Raw genomic sequence first — 22092 nt, 5'->3', positions numbered from 1 at the left:
CTGAGTCTGGTTTAGAGTTTTGATGGCAGATAAACTTATTAAACAGTTCACCTAACAGGGATGAATTTACTCAGCAAGAAAATGGTTACACACTGCATTAATTGTGTTACGAATCCATAATTTGCCAGTATTGTACAATATTTCTTTGTCAGTAATGAAAGTCTTTGTACACTACACTTACATGCCCCGTTGTGCTACAGTCTGTCATTGTCCATCCTGATCTGCTAAAGCAATATCCTCATAACACTTTTCTATACTCTGCAAGGCTGCCATATTGTTTTTTATATTAGCCTGTGTGAAACATGCACATAAATTGCCCACTGATCAGCAATGATCATTTGCATGCATTTCATCTAATTTGTGCAGTCAAGGAAATAATCTCCTCAATCAACTAACATGACATTCAATGGGAGGAGGAATAATGATGAGTAACATAGAGTACTGTTTTATCATCAAGTATTTTTGCTGCAACTCACATTTTAAGCAATACTGAGATCATTCATACCTTTGAGAATAATTGTCTGCGCCACTTTAATGGACCATCTTCCTCTTGAGTCTTCGAGAGGTTGCAAACTTGCAATAATAGGACTTGCAATTTACAAGGGGGTGCAAAATATTGCAACAATATTGATGCATTGCTTGCACTTTACATAAGGAACAACATTTAGCAGTTGGCACAGTGGTGCTAGAATTCTGGGTATTTGAATTTTGCACCTTGTTCACTTTTGGTAGTTAAGGTCCTCTGTTTCTGTACTTTTCCCTCCTATTACATCTACTCTAATGTCTTCTAAGAACACAATGATGCATCATTTAGCAGCAGCATCTTGGCACAACTGAGCAAATTATGTGTGCCTATTTGACCAGGTTTTCCTAAAGACTAACACAATCTGTCTGCATCCTTTCAGCCTCAGACCTTAGGCTTGATTATGCAAACTGCCATTTCACCCACCACAATTCCAGTGTTACTGTGGCTGCACACTAAGTTGCATCTGGCATAATTACATTGGGATGGGCCGATACAGATGCAAAAGTAGTATACATTTGATAATGCACAACAAGTTGTGATGTATCCACATGATTTGAGTTGGGATGACACCACTTCTAGGGCTTTTAGCAGTGATTCCATGTTTTCATCAGTGCAGACTGGCTGGGCATTGTGTGACTCCCACTGAGGGTGGGACCAACAAAATACATACAAAGACAAAAGGTCTTCTGCACTCACTCATTATCAATATTTTAAGGGCATTAAGATGTTTTGTGCATAAAGCTGCTAAAAAATGCCCTCCCCTTCAAACAAAACAGGGATTTTTTTCTGTAGCTTCCCCAAGCACAACAATTACCCTCCACCTATGCTAGGAAGCGGTGAAAAGAAGTAAAAGCTCCAGTCATGCATTTTCATTTTCCAGATGAGAGGTACCCTTTTCACTGCTAAGGTCTTAATCTAAAATGTGCATGAAACACAGCACATGAAAGGCGGCAAAGTAAGGGTATTCCATATAGCCTGGGCAGACCAAATCTCCTAGTACACACCAACTTTTTCCTGTGACTTTATGTTTTGCCCAAGCTTAAGTGAGGCAGCATAAACAAACTAGCAAAGTATTTGTTTTTTATTTTATTGGATACAAAATTTTCCATAAAGTACAAATGTACTTGAAAAACAATATTGGAACCTATGTAAAAGGTTACAAAAGCTTTGTTAAAGAAACATTTAAAACATTGTCCCTGGAGTAGCACCTATTACAATTAAACTGGAATAACGTCTCATCCCCACCGGAGATTGGATATAAAATAGACCCATTTGGACTGTACTTTCTCATGTTGGTAGATTGTCTCTTTATGTCTTGCTGTCATCTCTTCACCAGTGAAGTTTTAACCTTTATAGAAACATGAAATCTTAACCACTAATGTGAAAAACTGTATTAAAGCCTATAACCCTGCCAAAGGTCTCTATTTATTTGTGGAACCCAAAAAAGAAAAGGTAACCCTAATGTGGATAGGGTTTTGGGTAAATTGAGGTCATGTCTGTACAGGAAAGTATGTAGATCATGGCATCATGTTTATGTTTATGAGCAAGCCTCTTAGTGGCTTCAATGCCTAGTGCAAAGTCCTAGGGGCACATTTACATAGGGTCGAATATCGAGGGTTAATTAACTCTCGATATTCGACTGCCGAATGTAAATCCTTCGTCTTCGAATATCGAAGTCGAAGGATTTACTGCAAATAGTTCGATTGAGCGAAAAATCCATTCAAATGATTTTAAACCATCGATCGAACGATTTTTCTTCAACCAAAAAATTGATAGAAAGCCTATGGGGACCTTCCCCATAGGCTAACATGGCACCTCGGGAGGTTTTAGGTGGCGAAGTAGGGGGTCGAAGTTTTTTTTAAAGAGACAGTACTTCGACTATCGAATGGTCTAACGATTTTTAGTTCAAATCGTTCGATTCTAAGTCGTAGATGAAGGTCGAAGTAGCCAATTCGATGGTCGAAGTAGCCAAAAAAAAACATTCGAAATTCGAAGTTTTTTTTATTCTATTCCTTCACTCAAGTAAATGGGCCCCCTAATGTTGTCTTTTCTCCCTTGATTTCCACTCAGAAGATTATACACTGGTCATACTCCTAGAGCCGAGGAGGTTGTGTTCTTATATACAATATACAGATTTAAAACCAATCCAGACGGAGAATAAATATGCTACGTTAAATTAAATGCTAAGATGAATGTGAAATTACTATTTCAGTAAAACAAAGGCAAATTAAAGAAATTTACTGCAATATTATACATTACTTTTACATGTGCTCATAAAACTCATAATATACTTATCTTTAGGAAAAAATCCTTCAAGCTAGAAATCCCTTAAAAAGGGTCTGTAAAGATGTTTACTGGCCAACATGGGGCTTATGTTGGTGCAGATACCCCAATGATCAAACAGTAAAAGCCACTAAATAGATTTTGATTCATGGTTTATTACTGGCTAATATTTTGCCTTTTTAAGAACTGTAATCAGCATATACACTATTAGGCACAATGTCTCATATCATATTTGTCTTAAGGTAGAAATAATTGTGAAGACTGTAATTCCCAGCTATTTTTTACATCTAAACTGTAAATTGCTACTGACGATGCTTACTTTTATATATCAGACTGGACAAAGTTCATATTTCAGTGAGAGGCATTACTGTCAGGTACTTATTGTTCAGATTTGGCTGCTCATTCTGTATGAGTAAAACTCAGACTTTGCTGCAGATTCCAAGAAACTATTGCCTTACATAGCCCCTCCTTTGCTCTCCAAGACACACGCCTCAAGCATCATTTCTACATCATTAACTTGGATCTGAAAGTAAAATTATGGTCAAACAGCCCACGGCAACCCAAGGCATTTAAAGCAGAATTCAGACACACTTATGAAAAGTTCTTTGTATCCAGATGAAGACACTGCCGCACTCACTGAAGTCTGAAGAAAGAAAATAACTCAACGCTAACACAATACTTGTGGTGCAGAACTTGGAATGGGCACACAAAAAGTTGTAAGCTTAATAGCCGGGTCTGATAGAGGGAGGATTGGTGTAGCACTAAAAACGTTCATAGGTGTGCTAGCATTGTTTACTGTAATCAATACATGTGGAACCATCTTTGTTCTTCTACAATGGAGAGATCTTACCTCTAGAATTCAGGAACTGGAAGCATATCAAGCACTGTCTCAAGAGGACATGGTGACTTCACACCTAACCAAGCTTATCTCAGAGCTAAAAGAGGACTTGCCAGAAGAAAGTGGTTCACAGATTTACAGAAACAAGAGAAGTCAACATCACAAGCAACCAGAAAACTATGTCAGAGCAGAAAATGAAGACACGCTTATGATGATGACCTATTCCATGGTTCCGGTAAGAACATACAGCAGGGTAAAACTGTCCACAGTAGGTTGTTTTGTGATTTCTTATAATTAACAATGGATGTTTTTTTTTTTTATAAATTCAATCTATAGGTTCGGCTTATGCTAGATTTATGCAACAGCACAAAAGGAATCTGTTTAACAGGTATGCAGAGCTTATTGTTCAAATCATGATACCACTGTTCCAACAACCGTTTCACGGCACCTTTTTAGCAAGTATGAAAATGCAAAGTATTACATAAAATGTTGGGATCTAGTATCTGAAACCCTAACCTGAATGCTCTGAAAATCAGCCAAAGATAGGTATGGCCCAAATGTCGAAATTTGTTGCATAACCAAATATATTTAATTCTAGTTTCTTCCAGTAAGGAGATTCTCTTTGTGAGTGGTATCTAAATCACCAAAAATTGCATAACTGCCAGTGGCAATAAGAAAAGACAAAGTGCTGCTAATGAATAATCATATGTTTTGATATCTCTCCAACATTTGGGGGCCTATTTAAAATTGCTCATGGTTTTGGCACTGATTGCCTGTGCTAAAAAAAATGATCTTAACTAGGCACCTTAATGTGTTGACAAGTCTTTAGGCTGTAGTTTACTGATCATTGATATGATACTGATTCTTTGATCAAGGATTGAGGATATTCAGAACGCAAAGGGGCTGATTATTTCGAAGGGGATCAAATTTTACTGTAATTATTGATTGATTCTTTTTGTGACCCATTTTTATTAATGTTTCTTCTGCAAAGGAAATTATGAGAAACAAAAAAAAAAAAACAAGGATCTCAAAATTTAAAACCTGCCAAATATGGCAAAATTGAAAGGTAATAAATCAGCCCTTACCTTTTTAAGGGAAGATTTGCTACAATCGCAGCAGTGGAGGAAAGCAGAGAGGCCTGTATATACTGGGTAGTATGGAATCAAAATGTAACTACATTTTTTCCAACTTTTTAGAGAGAGAGTCCCTGAAAAAAACAACTTTTTATTTTCTGTTTCTCTGTAATGACAAAAGAATGCCTTGAACATTATTGATGGTTATTAACTCAGCACAAATAAAGTTTTTTAATGCTGGTTCATGATCGTAGAGTTGAACCTTTTTGCACATGCCTTTCTCTAAGCTTAAACTACTGTGTTACTATGTAAATCTATTATTTTGCAAAATGAGAGTCTGAAACCAAATAATCCAAATAATTTAACATTTAATAAATAATTTGTTAGTGTTACAGAGGCTGAAGCACTTTTGCTTATTTTGTACTGCTGTTGCTTGTTACTTGGTTACTAAGGGTTTAGAATCTATACAGACATATAAAAACATAGACGTTACACAAAGGTTGACCTAAAAGATTTGGGCATAGGCAACCATCACTAATTTAGCTGCTATTATTCACAAGTATTTAAGGACTGCTATCCACAGGTCTGTTAGAGTTGGCTGGTAAAAATGGTACTTCATTTTAAAGTTATAAATAGAGAAGTGAGATAAAAATATAGGAAGGCAGTTTTTTTCAGAAAAGTTGTATACATCAATCAAACAGATTACATAAAAATTCTGCCATTACATAAAAATAACTGCCATTGTCCTATCTGTGCCAATCTACTATGGAGCTGTGAGCGCAGCATGAGGCAAAGGAACTTTGACTGGGCTCGGAAGTACAGCAGACAAAACAAGGTAACATGCACTGGTTTGCAGAAGCATGTAGGGAAGCAGTTAATAAGTGAGTGCTAGTGCAACAGGATGTAGGGCAGGTAGAGCAGTAGTACTAATTAGTAGAGGGGTCTTTCTTGTTCCAATGGCACAGAGAACAGCAACTGCCCTCCCACCATGTGAAGTTGCAAGTGGCCATATGGTTTTGCTTACTTTGCCACAGCTTGGAGGAAAGCTTGCTTCAGAGGCTTACGTGCCAACTTTTTGTGAAATTGTGCTAATGGGGGTGTATGGTCTTATTGGGCAATGGGTCCCAGGACCAAGCTATTTTGGGTGCCTACTCTTGCCCATCCCATGCTGTTGCAGATGGTGGTGGCATGGCTGGTAGGCCATTGTGGTTTTAGGTGAGCAATTAAAAATGTTGTATGTATTATTCATGTTTGTTCACTTGGTTATAGGGATGCACGGAATCCATTATTTTGGATTCCGCTGAACCCCCGAATCCTTTGAGAAAGATTGGCCGAATATCGTACCGAATCGGAATCCTAATTTGCATATGCAAATTAGGTGGGAAGGGGAAAACATTTTTACTTCCTTGTTTTGTAACAAAGTCACATGATTTCCTTCCCTGCCCTTAATTTGCATATGCAAATTCAGATTCGGCCAGGCATAAGGATTCAGCTAAATCCGACTTCTGCTGAAAAAGGCTGAATCCTGCCCGAATCCTGAACCATATCCTTGATTAGGTGCATCCCTACTTGGTTGTTATTATTATAATTTCACTGTTTTATATCATTCTTCAGTTTGTACTATGTTTGTACTATGGCCTATGTCACCCCAGCTTGGACATCCTCCTGGGTGAGTTAAAGAGGGTGGGGTGGCATATAAGATGATAGACAGGCTGCCAAACTTATGCTGCACAGACATGGACTTTAGTATAAATATTTAGTTTAAGAAACCATGTAACAACATTCTCCTAACAGAACACAGTCTGCTTCTGACAGCTTATTATTGTTCTAATGAGGTCTATAGTAAAACAATTTGGTAACTTGGTTTTAAGTATAAAGACAACTTAACACAGTAGGAACATTTTGTGGACAAAAAGAGTTGTGCCAACATATTTTACAATGCATTACCAGGAAATAAAAAGTGTGGTTTTGGATATTAGATATTGTGGTTGGGGCATTCAATTGCTCTAGTGTTTTGGCTGTCACCATTACATGTGTTCAATAGGGCTTTTGTCATTCACTAGCATAATGGGTCGGTCAGAGATGGAGTCTTGTTTGTTATTGGCTTTAGGGAAGTGGTGGAAATTATTTCCCTGTGCCAATTGCCCTAAAGTTTAGATGAGCCAGGAAAAATAAAATCAATTGTCTCAAATAAAAACCTCTAGAGAAACAGAAATAGCAGAGCTTGTTTAAAGAAATAAAAGGTGGAGGCCAATGGGGAAAATATTTAATAACAGTATACCTTTAGAAAGTATATATTTTTCCTTTGGAAAAGGATGTAATAATGTATGTATATACATTTATAATATATTTATAAGTATTTTCCATTTTACATACATTAACAATTTAAGTGTCATAAATGCTGTATATATTTTTTTATATATAGTTTATATTTTATATATAAAATGCTTTTATATTTTTTGCAGGGCCTCCTGGGCCTCAAGGTAAGAATGTCCATACTTTGAGATTGTGCCCTAGTTATTCTTAGAACTTGTATTGTACATTGTAAGCATTATTTAATGATTATTCAGATAATTTCGTAACCATCTAATAAATGTAGAATGTATAAATATGGCCATGGTTTTGAAGAGCACGCTTCTTTCCATTAATGATGCACATACTAAGAGCCCTCTCCCTACTCAAAGATTCATTTCTAAAGCAGGATGATCTATTTTTTACCAACACCTATCTATGCATTTAAAAATCCTTATGTCTACCAGCAACAACCAAATATTTAGGGTCAGATTGATCAAAGTCAGTTTTGTGATCCTGATAGAACTGCCAGACATTCAAAATCCAATGGGACTGTTCCAAGTAGTAAATATTGATCAAAGCTGGTATTTAATTATTTTCAGCCAAAAAAAATGACTGGTCTGAGAAGTCGAATTTTAATTAGATATAGGCAATGATCACACCCACTTTCCAAGTTGATTGTTGAAATCTGATCAATTCTGAACTAATCAATATGATTTGATATTTGATTTAATACATTGATTCTAAAACAATTGGATTGGTTTGTCCCATGACACTCATTCATACATTTGCTCTTGAGCTTTCCAGAGAAGGTTTAGAGGGCAACAAATTGCTGATCCTGCAAATCGACATACCTTATAGGTTGAGAGCAATTGTGATATCAGGTACCTGCCTCATGGCTAAAAAAACAGACTATGGGGTATATTTATCAAAGAGTGAAGTTGAGCAACTGTAAATTATATTTTCATTACTTTAAAACACTTTCATTTTTTGGTGTTACTGTTCCTTTAACATGTTAGCAGTGGGACTGTGGACTATGGACTGTGCTAGGTGTCATCATAAATCTTGGAGCTCTCTCAAAAGTTATTTGCATGGGTCCTCCAATAAACACAAACACATAGTACAAAAATGTTTGGCATACCGTTTTACCCAAAAAAGAGCAAATTCCATCACAATACTCATTGCATTGTTATTGCTTAATACACAAGTTTTGTAAGTTTCTATGTAAGTTATGCCAGTACGTTTTGTGCTACTTGCCCAGGCCCCTGTCCGCAGTCCCTCCTGTACCTCCTCAATGACGGCCCTGGCTAGGCTGATGAAAAAATTTACAATAAAGTATTTGCTATAAATGAATATGTGTTTATTGTTAGGACCACCTGGGTTTGGTGGATTACCTGGCTACAATGGCTCTGATGGATTTCCAGGTTTACCAGGAAAAAAAGGGGAACCAGGGGAAAATGGAAGAAGAGGAAAAATGGGTAACAATCTTTAAAAGAAAATGTAAACAAAATATCTGAAAATGGTGTCAAAATGAAACTGTAGTGGATATTTAATAAATCTGTTTAACATAAAGCCTTTGTTTTTAAATGCTGTTACTGTTCATATAGTTAATGATTTATTTGTGAGATCCTCCTCAGCCTAACTTTTTTTCTGACTGCAAACAACTAATTCATTCAGTGGCAGATTTCACCTGGTCTAACTGGCGTGAGTCCAGCATGAGTCAGTGATTTACAGGGCACTACTGACCCACAGCATGTTTGAATCACTTGCAGTAGAAAAACATTTTAGGTTGAGAAACATTATAAAACCCCATTGTGAAAAAGATGAATTCCGCATCCACAATACTTTGAATATATGTTTATATCTGACAGTTCCCCTTTAGCACAGACTGCATATTGTGTAAGCTGCTTTTTGTATTCACAGATTGTGAAGTCCTACAATGTAAAACGTATGACAATATTGTTGGTTATAATGACTATATATATTCTGTATTATGGCATATAACACAGTAAGTTTATTTTCTGTTATTTACTGTCATTACTGCGAGATGCAATATAATACGTCCCCAGCAAGTGCATTGTTCTTTCACACAGTTTGGGGCATTTATAATAATATGAAATAATTATAATATAGATATAATTTTGTGGATTTTTATTATACAGACCTGGGGTTTTCTGGCTAAGGGTTCTTTTTGTAATTTGGGCCATCATAACTCTGTCTACTTAAACATTAAATAAACCCAATAGGATTGTTTTGCCTCCAATAAGAATGCACTGTATTATATCTTAGATGGGATCAAGTACAAGAGAGAAAAAGCTAATTATTTTTTATAATTTGATTTATTTGATAAAAATGCATTCTGTGGGAGATGGCCTTGCAGTAATTTGGAGCTTTAAAGATAACAGTTTTCCTTATAAAAAAAACTGAATAGAATACAAAACAAATATGAAATGGAAATATAACAATTTCCTTATGCATAAGGTGAACCTGGTCCTAAGGGAGAGAAGGGAGACACTGGTGAAATTGGACCTCCTGGAAATGATGGCATGGAAGGGAAAATCGGAGAAAAGGGGGATAAAGGAGACAAAGGTGATACATCTAATGATGTATTTCTTGAAGGTATGTTACAATATTATATCCCATTATATGGTATATTTAATATATATATATATATATATATATATATATATATATATATATATATATATATATATATATATATATATATATATATGGCACCATTGACCCTTACCACAATGCAGCTCTTTAATATTGCCAAGCTAGACATTGCCATGCAGCACAGCATCCATCAAACGGTGAAGAGTATTTGTCAATTTTACAACATTGGCAGTCTAGTCCTTGAGAGCTGCTGCTGTAGAATGTATGCTCAACAACAGGCAAGCGGTTAAATTGTGCCAATTGTGTGTAAAAATGACAATATAAATGTTTAGATCTAAAAGTGGCCATACATGAAAAGATCCGCTCTCAAAAGGACCGATATTGGCAGCTTTAATCTGCTCGTGTTTTTTTCTGTATGTCTTACAAACCCTAAACATTTGAGATTCATTGAGTATAAAAACCACGAAAACTCTAATACAAAAATTCACCTGATAAAAGTTGTCAGGGTCCTATAGAAGTCAATGGGAGTTGGGCTGATCACATTTTTAGAACTTTTAGATGTTTTTGGATTCTTTAGCGCATCATTCATCTTTTTTTTCCCCTTCATACTTTTTATACTTGGATCTTTTGACAACTTTAATGCCATTCATGATTTAAGAGAATTAGTGTTTAATTGTGGTTTCAAAAACCTAAAATACCACTAAAATTCAACCTTTGATAAATGGGTCTCCAAGTGACAAGAACAGGTTTTTCAAAGATAATGAATGTGTCAGTTTGGCAGAATGTTTTCAACTATTCCATAATACATAAATGTGTTATTTAGGTCTATCCTTTTTATTTTAGGTGTCAAGGGAGATACAGGACCTCCTGGCCCTCCTGGACCACCAGGCCCTGAGGGTCCTCTAGGCAGAAGGAAGGGAAAGGGAAAATCTAAGCAAAGCGGACAAGAATTCAACAGCAAATGCATTGGTAAAATTGTAACATTTCCAAACTGTATTACTCATTTATCCCAGCACATTTAAAAGCATGCACATTTAGCTATTACAAGATCCTAGTTAAGAGAATACATAGAGCTGACTGCATTAGTGAGGGTTAGGTCAGGGGCAATACTACCTTGTGCACCAATCAGATGTGCAAGGTACAGAATGGCAAGAAAGTTTTTTTCATCCGATACTCCTGGGGGCGCAAGTGCTCAGTATATAAGCACTAAGGGGCACACAGGAGAGATACATATAGAAGAACGAAGGAGAATAAATTCGACAATATCAGGTTTAACTTATCGAACCTATTCTGTATCGCTCTGGTTGCTGAGACCAAGCCTGAACTTTACACGTATGTATATTTTCCCCTACAAGATATGGATGGAAGTCCAAAACCCAAATTATCACAGGTGACTTGAGATACTGACACCAGAAAATAAACATAATAAATCATAACATTATCTTTGAATGCTATTTATCATTTTGCCATAAAAGTTTCTGCCTGATGCTTTTACATTACCTGCTTGACTCCCTGCAATCGCCTATGAGGGGGCTGCCATATTTGTGCAGCAGGAGTCCGTTAGCATTAGAAACTGACAAGTTGAGAAGGGACAGTCAGGTTGACAAAACAGTCAAGTTTTGGAACTTCAAATAACAATTACTTACAAAAGCGAAAAACGATCAACATGACCTATAGGTAACTTTCATGGAGATTAATATTTTGAAATAACATTTTTAGTGTCAGTATCACGTTAAGCAGAGCTGCGGTAGCAGTCCTTGACTCCTGCACCAATACTGATAGACAAGGGAACTTTAGATTTTGAGTATTTTACAAGGCTCAGGGGACAATTTTTTGGCTGAAATAATTTTCACCTGAATGACCAATAGAAACTGCATCAGTGAATGATGGTTTTCATTACTGTACGGAATAGCTGGGCAGCTACAGCAATTCAGCGGCAGCTAGCCAAAGGTAAAATGGACACGCTGTAGTATGCATTGACACTGGGGTGCTGTGATTGGCTGGCAAAACTTAGACATCTGGCCTATGGATGCTTTCAATTGACTACCCTGCCATGTGTGATGGTTGAATGGACACTGTGCCCTTTGGACAGGTGGGAGGGTTGGTGGCTTGAAGCTTGTAGTGACCATAATAAGAGTACAAATAATAATAATCTCTAATAATTCTCTAACACTTTATTCAAAGGAGAGTCCTGCGCTGTACCAAACGATGATACCATGGTGGGGAAATCAAATGAGACAAATAATGGAAATAACCCAAAGCCAGGAGGTAAAGCCTTATTTAATATTAAAGCAGCTCTGACAATGAATATAACGAGAAATGCTGTATTTTACATACTGAATATACTGCAGAGAATTTTAGTAGTACTGTACTATCATACATGTCTTCAAATTTTGCCACAGGAGTTCACCATCTTGGATCTTATTAGGCTCACTTTTGATCATCAGTCATACTGCTCATGTTCAGCCTTGTATTGCGACTATTTTATATATACAGTATTGAGTTATTCGGTCCCTAAACTCAGTAACTGAAAGTGGCACAGAGCATAACTGCTAAGGCTGAGGCCAGACGGGTGCCGAAATCCGCAGGCCGGTTTCAGCCCCTCATCGCTAGCCAAATCCTCTTCTTCTGTTTGCATCTGAAAATCTTGTGTTGGCTCCAGTGCGAACAAACTCTGCAGATTTTGGCGCAAAATGTAAAGCTTTGCAGAAATCTGTCGAGTATGTTTACGCCCGAGCTGACTCAAGGTTTTCAGGCGCAAACAGAAGAGGATAGTGCTAACAGTGAGGGGCTAAAGACGGCCTTTGGATTTCAGCAGGCTGATTTCTACCCTGTCTGGCACCAGGTTTTAGGGCTGTGGACAGCTTGGACAAGTAAAGAAGCCCAAAACATAATGTACAACACATCCAGCGTACTCTGTTTTTAAGCTTTAGTTCTCCTTTATATAATATAATTTTTTACAACAGATTGTATCATAAAATCAATTGAAAGTCCTACTAATATTGCCAAAGTCAAAGATACTTTTGGAGCTTGGATGATGGAATCTTCAAACCGAAGTGATGACCGAATATGGATTGCTGGCCATTTTTCAGGTATATTTTAACATGTTAAATGTGTAAGTATTAGTACTAAATAAAGTGGGGTTAGAGCTTCCCTAACTGCAAAGTATGTAAAACTTGTGAGGTTATGTGAAACAATGGTAGAGGAAATAAATAGGTTTTGGTCTAAACTAGAGTTGCACTAGTGTATTCCCAGAGCTACTGCTAAACTACAATTCCCAGCATTCCTGACAATACAGACTGTTATAGAATGCAGCTACTGTTGCTGGTTGGACAGCTCTGTGCTGAATAAATTAAGGGGTAAGCGTACGTAATTATTACAAGTGATGGTTTAAATATGGAATAACCAAATGTTAATGCCGATTTTCAAGTTTACGGCACTTAGCTATTGAGGACTATAGAAGGGACAGATAAAATTAAGTCCATACGTTTACATATCCCCTGCAGAATTTGTATAACAAGGACCATTTTTTCAGGAAACGAGTGATCAGACAAAAGACTTTAATGGCCTTGTTGAGTCCTGTCCAAATAGAGCATTTATAGTTGGGACCATGAAGTTCAATTTTGCTCATCACTCCAAATGATTTTGTTGCAGAAGTTTTGAGGCATTTCTAATTGATGTTTGGTATACTTCCAGGCTGTGGCAATGGTGCAAAAAATAACTTTTTTTCTGGCAGCTCTACCATGCATCCCATTTTAATGCAAGTACAACGTAGGTATTGTGCGTGCTGAATTGGCCACACCACTTTGTTTCAGTAGTAGTTGATTGTGTGGGTTTCTTTGCATCCCCACAAATTTTCCTGGTAGTTTTGTCTCAAATCTTGGTCTACCTAACAAAGCCCTTAATTCTACAATTCTTGACCAGAGTTTGCACAGTTCTGATTGGCATTCTTGAAACTTTTTTTATACTCTTTTCCTGATTTATAAAGTTGAACTACTTTTGCTCACAGATAGTTATGACATTTCTTTTGCTTTCCCCATGCTTCAGCAACCAGCAAAGTCAGTACAGCCCTGGATGAAATGCAAAAAAAGGTTTTCTCAACAGATAAAAAAACTTGTTTTATGCACAGACACTTATTACAAGCATTCAAGGATAGATACACTTTTGAAGGGCAATCTGTCTGTTTTCAGTTATCATTATGATATGAACACTAAAATGACTACATAGTAATTTAGGTTGAAAAAAGACACACATCCATCAAGTTCAAACTTTTTTTTTTTAAAACTGCCTAACTGCCAGTTGATCCAGAGGAAGGCAAAAAACCCATATGAAGCTTCTCCAATTTGCCTCAGAGGGGGAAAAATTCCTTCCTGACTCCAAAATGGCAACCGGACTAGCGCCTGGATCAACTTGTACTATGAACTATCTTCCATAACCCTGTATTCCCTCACTTGCTAAAAAGCTATCCAACCCCTTCTTAAAGATATCTAATGTATCAGCCTGTACCACTGATTCAGGGAGAGAATTCCACATCTCTCACTGTAAAAAGCCCCTTCCGAATATTTAGGCGGAACATCTTTTCTTCTAATCGGAATTGGTGACCTTGTGTCAGCTGGAAAGACCTACTGGTAAATAAAGCATTAGAGAGATTATTATATGATCCCCTTATATATTTATACATAGTTATCATATCTCCCCTTAAGCGCCTCTTCTCCAGCGTGAACATCCCCAATTTGGCCAGACTTTCCTCATAGCTAAGATTTTCAATACCTTTCACCAGCTTAGTTGCCCTTCTCTGTACCCTCTCTTATACAATAATGTCCTGTTTGAGTGATGGAGACCAATACTGTATATTCTAGATGGGGCCTTACCAGTGCTCTATACAGTTGAAGAATGACCGCTTCCTGCCGTGAATCTATGCCCCTTTTAATACAGCTCAAGACCTTATTTGCCCTTGATGCTGCTGACTGGCATTGCTTGCTACAGCCAAGTTTATCATCTACAAGGACTCCAAGGTCCTTTTCCATAATGGATTTGCCTAGTGCAGTCCCATTAAGGGTATAAGTGGCTTGGATATTTTTACATCCCAGGTACATGACTTTACATTTATCAACATTGAATCTCATTTGTCACTTAGCTGCCCAGATTGCCAGTTTGTCAAGATCCTGTAGCATGGATGCTGCATCCTGGATGCAATTTATTGTGCACTAAAGGGCACTCATATTTTCCAGAAATATCTAATATTTTACAAATTCTGCCAGGACTATATAAAATTCAGCACCAAAAGGTTGTCTGTACCAGATTCTTTGGCTGCAAGTCACTGCTTCTATTGACACAGGATTCTCTGGGAACTTTCAATAGCTCCCGGGTTCCTCTCCGTCAATGGATGCACTTTTTTCATTTTGCAACAGGATTCAGGGTGAGGCAAAGTTGGCCGAGCATAACTATGTATAAGTGCAAGGAGTGCCATGTGGGGTAAATACCTTAAATGAATGAGATGCTTTTTCATGCAATAATTTGGGGGCAAATTTGTGCCACTTCAACTGTACTGCAGTTATAAATTACGCCAATTTCTTGCCCCACTTATTAGTAATTAATAACTCCCCAATCTCTCTCTATCACTGTTTGGGATTTAATAAATCTCTTTGTGCAGGTCTGATAGTAAAACAATATGAAAATCTAACAGAGCTTCTGAATGATAACTACAAGCCTACCAAACTTCGCTGGTTTTACCAAGGATGTGGACATTTAGTGTACAACAAATCACTGTATTACCACAAAGGAGGATCAGACAAAATTGTAAGGTAATTGCAGTCTTCCTTTAATCATCACTAACATTGAAGATAAAAAGGATATCATTTAAAAACATGTGCCCTCTTCTCAATAGCAGCTCAGAGGACATTAAGGGGTAGATTTATCAAGGGTTGAATTATGAGGTGATGGAAGTTTTTTTAGACTCCCATCAACTCAAAATTTGAATAAAAAAAGACCAACCGAAATTTATTGAAAAAAAAAAAAATCACATTTTTTAAATTCAAGTGAATAGGCTGTATTCGATTGTTCGAATCGAATTTGGATTGTATTCGATTCAAAGTATTTAAAAATAATTAAGCATTGTAGCACCACTGACGGGCAAAAGATGGGCAACCAAGCTTAAAGATGGGAAGCTGCTATAGACTTCTGGGCTGGTGCAATTTATTTAGTAAATTGCATGCAACATTGATGCCATTTTTTAGGCTATATCATTAATCAGACAATTCTTTCTAAACTAAAATAAATACTAAATTCTGGAAGAATATGTGTTTTTTTTTTTTTACCAACATGTAAAAGGAGAATTTGGTGTGGGTAGGTTTTTTTATGTGCTAAACTCAAATTTAAATTTGTTTGAAAAACTCAAGTTTTAGAGATTTACGAAGTACCTAAAAACTCTGCATTTAAAAAGCTGCCGAGTTCATGTAGAAGTCCATGGGAGTTATCCTAGGCAAAATTTAAGTGATAACGTGTTTTTTTTTTTTAGATATTGTAGACCCATTGAAAAATATGAATATCATACAAATTTACAGGTTTTATTCAATCAAGTTTTTTGCATTCACGTTCTTTTAATAAATAAGCAAACATTACAGTTTAGTAATATTTTGAGTTTATTTGAATTGACAAGAAAAAACAAAATTCATAAATCTGAATTTTGCCTCTGAGAGCCGATTTAAGTTGACATATTAAGCCTGAATTCTATTATGTGATTCTATTTTCATCAAACAGGTATGAACTTGAAACGGAATCATTTCAAACGCTGAGCATCCAAAATGCTGCTTATCACAATCGCAGTTACCTGTTCACAAATTCCAAGTCCTACTTTCACATAGCAGCTGACGAAAAAGATCTCTGGATCATCTACTCTTCTGAAATAGAAAAAACCATCATGGTAGCACATCTGGATGAAAAAACCTTCTCCATCACACAACACATCAACACTACCTACCCAAAGACCAAGGCAGGCAATGCATTTATTGCTTGTGGAATTCTTTACGTCACGGATACTAAGGATATGAGGGTGACCTTTGCTTTTAATCTCTTAAAGGGGAAGCAGGTTGAAACTAGTTTTGACTTTAGGTCCTCAACATCTGTTTTGTCAATGCTTTCATATAATCCCAAAGATCAACATTTGTACACATGGGAAGATGGATGTTTATTGCTTTATCCTGTACATTTTGCATCCAGAACATAACTCTCTGTTTTATATGACAATGGGCCAGATTTAATTCACGGAGAAAAAAAAGTTTGTCACAAGACAACTCATAGAAAAGTTTCAATTTGAGATGCAGTTCAATTCAGAAAAACATATCTCCCTGTTTATCAAGCAAAAACTCTATTGATGTCTATGTGAGAAAAGTGGAAATTCATTTGGAGAAGTTTTTTTTCTCCTCGAATTGAATCTCTTCCATGAGTTTTCACGTGTTAAACCACAAGATAACTTTTTCTCACTTAACGGAATCTGGTCCAACGTCAGAAATGCAAAAATATTCACTGTTATTTATTTGATGAGAAAAATACACCATATTATATATTATGCCTGGCAGATTTGTACAAATGTAAGGGACTTGATTTTAATAAAGAACTACTGACAAAAAAACTCCAAAAAGCTTTAACATTTTTTGGCATTGGGGGTGTGCCTATTATAATATTGAAAGTCTGTAAAGGAAAACCTTCTTGCAAATCAAGCATTTGATTTTAAGAAGATGTTGGCATTTTAAATTTTGGACAGAATTGGAATGCTTACAAAAACTTTCCAAGGCAGATCTATTCAAAATCAAACTGGAGACTCCAGAAGAATTTTCTATTTTACAGTTTAACAAAAATGAACTCTAAAGAATATTTTTCAGAAAGTTTTTTTTCCTAAGGATCAGTTTAATGTAAATGCACAAAAAATTCCACGCGGTTTTTCCCCTAATTTATCAATGTAAATTACACAAACTTAGCATATATAAATCAAATTATGTTTAGGTCACTCACCTCTGTCTTGGACTTGTTTATAACTAGAAGGGAATGGCTAATGAAGACTAATTACTTCATTCTTTGTTAGGATTATATAACAATTCTGAATTTCAGTAAATTGGCCTTTGTTCTGATATGCCATCAACAGATAACTAAAAATATATTACCTCTTGCTGTATATTTGCTAATCAGCAAGTAAAACTTATTGAGTCAATCACATTTTCCTCTTATAAAAATAACTGCTTCTGAGATTACTCTAAATATAACTGGAGATTTAATTTTATTTGGAATTCATGCTAAAACATGCATTGGACTTCAGCTCTTCCTAATGTATATAAGAGGGTTCAAATGCTGAATACATTTGCCAGAAGTCCAGAGAAATCTCCTATATGTATTGCTCTCTAACCAGACAGGTAAAGAGGTTCTTACGGGTCCTTAAAGGAACAGTAACACCAAAAAATTAAAGTGTCATAAAGTAAGGAAAATATAATGCTGCAACCGTACATTATATTGTCTTTCCTTTAAAAACATTTTTTGGCATTACTGTTCCTTTAACACGGAGAGAGAGCAGATATTGCCCTCCCCCATAATATTTATTCACATTGCTAACACACTTTTTTGAAATGCTTTTATGGCTGACTACTTATATTTGCAGTTCTATTTTGCATTCTTTAGCAATCAGAATTTCATTTTACATTTATATATTGAATTTTACATTTGCAAATTTAGTTTCAAAATTATTTGCTTTTTTAAGGTATGATTGGGGATAAATCATGCTGTTCCTTGATTGAAGAGCGTTGTCTGAACATGAACGAGTGATAAACTGCCTACCATCATGCGCTCAACTTTTACGGTGTTAGATTTAGTACAGTTTTATCTAAAGCTGGCAATAAATGAAAAGATCTGCTCATTTGGCAAGGTTGTGAAATGAGTGGAACTGTCACCGGAATGAAAGTGGGCAATATCAGGCTGATCCAATCGTTAGGCCCTATTGAATCACAGCAACGGAGATACAGGTTGTAAGGGAGAGGACCACATTAATGAGCCACTGCGGTCCTTACTCTGAAGGAATTTTAAACTTGTACTATCAATACCTGGAGATTTTTGACCAGATATCTGTCAGGGAAGCTAGCTGGAGGGCCCAATCAATAAGCTGCCAACACAGTCTATCGGCAGCTTTTATCAGCCCATGTATGGCCACCTTAACGATGTATGGTGTCCCAGCAAAGTATTTTGGAAACCAGTTTAGATAAATGTAAATATATTATGCATCCATAATACCTGTGATACACAAGTTGACCAAGTAGCTTTCTGCAGTAATATACAAGTGGAAGTGAAATTTGAAAGGCCAGGGTGTAGGGGGCATGTGGGTAAGCAAGCTCTGTGTCCTGAGAACCAATGTTCTTGCTAGATGTAGTACAGGCTCATATCAGTGCAATCCATAATTTGTTCAAGCAAGCTCCATCGCTAGGCCATAAAGTAAGATAAGTCAAGTGTTATTGTAAACAGCAAAAAATAAATAAAAGGCTCTCAACATGTACAGATTTTCAAGAAGAATTGTTGGAGAATACTTGTTTAATTACTGAATACATTGGCATAGCAAATGTATTTTAACTTTGGTACTTGCTCCTTAAAGGAACACAATCACGGTGGCATTTGAAGCTTTCCTGAATGAATTCCCAGCATCATTTAGCATGTAGGGTCCTATGACATGGCACAATGGCCAGTATTAACATCTATTGTATAAATGTATTTAAAACAATATTGTTAGAAGTTAATCTTCTCGTCAAAACAATGCTTTGGGAAGAAGCATAACTAAGCAGATATTTTTTTAATAGTCAATAAAATGCGAACAAAACAATTTGTAGGCCAAGCGCTACAGATTCTTTAGAAGCATACAGGATTTTCAACACACACAGTTTCTTTGAGAGGTTTATTTAACCTACAGTGTTAAAGTTGAGAGATAACTTTCTTTCCTTTGCATACTTCATACATTTTAATTGACCAGGAGAGGTTACAAGAAGGGGAGCATGGAATGCCATTTTCATTTACAGTACGACATACACTTGTAAATTTGCAGTGGAAAGTAAAGACAAGTTGCGGACATCGGCTTCTGCAGCATACTAAGCATGTGGTTGTTTACAACAGAGAAAAACATCAAAAATAGGACAGCACTATCTAGTATGTTACAAGCAAACAATATTAAACACTTTGTAGTTTATACATATGGTGAAATAATTTAATAGTATCAGTTTAAGCTCTATTTACTATCTGGCCACAGAAAGCCTGACATTCATTTTAAATCTATATCATTATATTCACATATCCCTGCCCATCTATTTCCCTAATAGATGGGCACCAAATAGGGAGAGGTAAAATAATTTAAGTGCACAAACCAAAAACACATTTATCTAAAATAATAATAACCTTCAACAAATTAAAAAAAGAAAAGAAAATCTAAACATGACGGCATAAAGGTTCCCTCATGTTTACAACAATTAACATTTATAGGATTGAGGGAAAACAAGACGTTCAACAACCAAACTATCGAGAAAAGATGTGCAAAGTACAGTATGATGTAAACACGGACAAAATGTGCAAACTTACAATCATTCGAAAAAATTAAATAAAAGCCAGTTAAAAAAAGTAATAAAAGAAAAGCCTCAATAGGAACAACAACGGCAAAAAAGTTTATCCTAACGTAATGCCACTCTAGAACCGAGCAGCCTCAAGGTGTCTTTAAGGTAAACTTTCAGTGCAAAAACTTTGTAGTGTGGTAGCTGAAAGTGACAATACATATATTTACTTCATTTTTGCACAAATGTATCTATAGGGAAAACAATCATGCTTTCTTAAAATACAACTATATTTGTAACTGTTCAGTGCCATCTGTCCTTGATTTCAGTGGAAAAAGAAGAAAGGAAAAAACCCCCACAAAAACAAAGAAAATGTAAACGCTTAAAAAGATTTGCCATCTCACCAGTAACCACACTGGTATTGGCAGCTCGTAATTCCTTCACTCTGTGGAAAATGTGGCGTTCTACTCTTTCATAGTTACTTGGCTCCAGTAGCGCTCCTGGGTTGAGCATGTGGTACTAGTTTAGTTGCATATTATGTGCAGAACTTTTAAATAATAGACCACATGCAAGAAACTGTATACCATCGAGTCATAGACTTTTTCCTTGTGTTTATTCCTGGCAAAATCTTATTCTTGTGCATTTCATTGCAATGTGAAGGCTTTACTTCATCGGCTTTACGTTGCGCCATAAAAGATCTAAGAAAAGCCTGAATAATGCTGAAATATCTAACCATAGTGAAAAAGTGAATCTAGTTCTGCATATACACTACATGAGACATCACTCTACTTCACTGGCCTTCGCTTTCAACTTCAGAACACAAGGTACATGCATAGCCATCGCAAGTAACACATACATTGCTTAAGAAACAAAGGCTTTTTTTCAGTGAATAACCCTAATAGCTCCATTCTAAGGAACAGCTATTTTAATTTAAGAAGAAACTAAATTCTTCAAAAGATTTCACCAAAACCTGGAAGCTGAAAACAGGAATACAATCTTTTTAGAGGATATCAAAAATGCCAGACTGTGTCTTCAAGGCTGCAGGCATCATCCTCATTTTCAAAGTGCCATCTGCTCCACAGGAGAAGATGCGCTTGTTTTCACCTACTTCGATCTGCATAACGCCAGCACCAATGTTACGAAAAATAGACTGCTTTGCATGCTCGTTTTTAAATGAATGGATAAGACCATGGCCTGTTAACTTCCACACCTATATAAAAAAATCAAAACATAATGTGATAAATGATGTGCTAACACATACAGTAGTATACAATACAGTTGGAAACAATCCTAAGTGACCATAGCCCACAAAAACAGCCTGTAAAAGGAAACCACATGAGTTAAAATATAATGTTACCCAGCCTTTGTATCACTGCTTTCTGCTATGCAAAAATGACCCTTTATGGTACTATTACAAGGACACAGAGGTTATTTACTGTACAACTGCAATTGCAGTGAGAAAAAGTGCAATTTCAAGCACAATGCTCATGCATTTTTCCTTAAATGCTGTGTTTTTTTAGCATCACTTCACTCGCTGAGGGCATTTGCTGGTGATGCAAATGGACATGTACTTTATTGCAAATCGCTGGCAGATGTGCTGAAAGTTTTGGTTGCTGTCATTTCCGGTGTTCTCTATGATCGTGATATGTGTTCCTACTTCTTTAGACGTAATCACACTTCCCCTATTGACAAAGGCCGCTAAGGAAACTCTGGTCCACCAACTCTGGACCAATAGGTGCAGCATTACTTGATTCATTACAGGTAGGAAGGACCAATCGATGCAAAGCACAACTATGTGTACGTTCAAAGAGCATCTTTTGACTCAAGTGCCTTTAATGAATTGGGTTTTACGCACAACTGATTGTGTGGAGATTAGAATAATGACATTGAAAT

At 36.4% G+C, this 22092-nt stretch overlaps 2 protein-coding genes across 8 annotated transcripts in view; one reads left to right on the top strand and one right to left on the bottom strand.

Moving 5' to 3' along the window:
• Window positions 1-3270: 3270 nt before the first annotated feature.
• LOC108712320 (gliomedin-like) lies at window positions 3271-17288 on the top strand. The gene is made up of 10 exons (XM_041588297.1): window positions 3271-3882; window positions 3984-4035; window positions 7186-7203; window positions 8383-8490; window positions 9494-9631; window positions 10475-10600; window positions 11816-11899; window positions 12598-12723; window positions 15285-15435; window positions 16391-17288. The coding sequence occupies exons 1-10, from the start codon at window positions 3508-3510 to the stop codon at window positions 16854-16856; spliced, it is 1644 nt and encodes a 547-aa protein (XP_041444231.1). The 5' UTR covers window positions 3271-3507; the 3' UTR covers window positions 16857-17288.
• A 2151-nt stretch (window positions 17289-19439) lies between these two features.
• dmxl2.S (Dmx-like 2 S homeolog) overlaps window positions 19440-22092 on the bottom strand; it is a 78315-nt gene continuing 75662 nt past the window's right edge. For all 7 annotated transcript variants that reach the window (XM_018255428.2, XM_041588293.1, XM_018255429.2 and 4 more), the window contains one exon: window positions 19440-21409. In XM_018255428.2, the coding sequence (XP_018110917.1) occupies window positions 21200-21409 (210 nt within the window). In that variant the 3' untranslated portion in view covers window positions 19440-21199. The remainder of the gene's footprint in view (window positions 21410-22092) is intronic.

The sequence above is a fragment of the Xenopus laevis genome, chromosome 3S (genome assembly GCF_017654675.1).
Source record: "Xenopus laevis strain J_2021 chromosome 3S, Xenopus_laevis_v10.1, whole genome shotgun sequence".
In the NCBI taxonomy this organism is placed as follows: Eukaryota; Metazoa; Chordata; class Amphibia; order Anura; family Pipidae; genus Xenopus; species Xenopus laevis.
This window is presented reverse-complemented; position numbering and strand designations above follow the sequence as displayed.

Excerpts from the sequence above, each read along its gene's own strand:
- LOC108712320 (XM_041588297.1), top strand. The coding sequence starts at position 3,508 with ATGGGCACACAAAAAGTTGTAAGCTTAATAGCCGGGTCTGATAGAGGG. Across the intron at positions 3,883-3,983 it reads TGACCTATTCCATGGTTCCG|GTTCGGCTTATGCTAGATTT; the intron begins GTAAGAACATAC and ends TTCAATCTATAG. Across the intron at positions 8,491-9,493 it reads TGGAAGAAGAGGAAAAATGG|GTGAACCTGGTCCTAAGGGA; the intron begins GTAACAATCTTT and ends CTTATGCATAAG.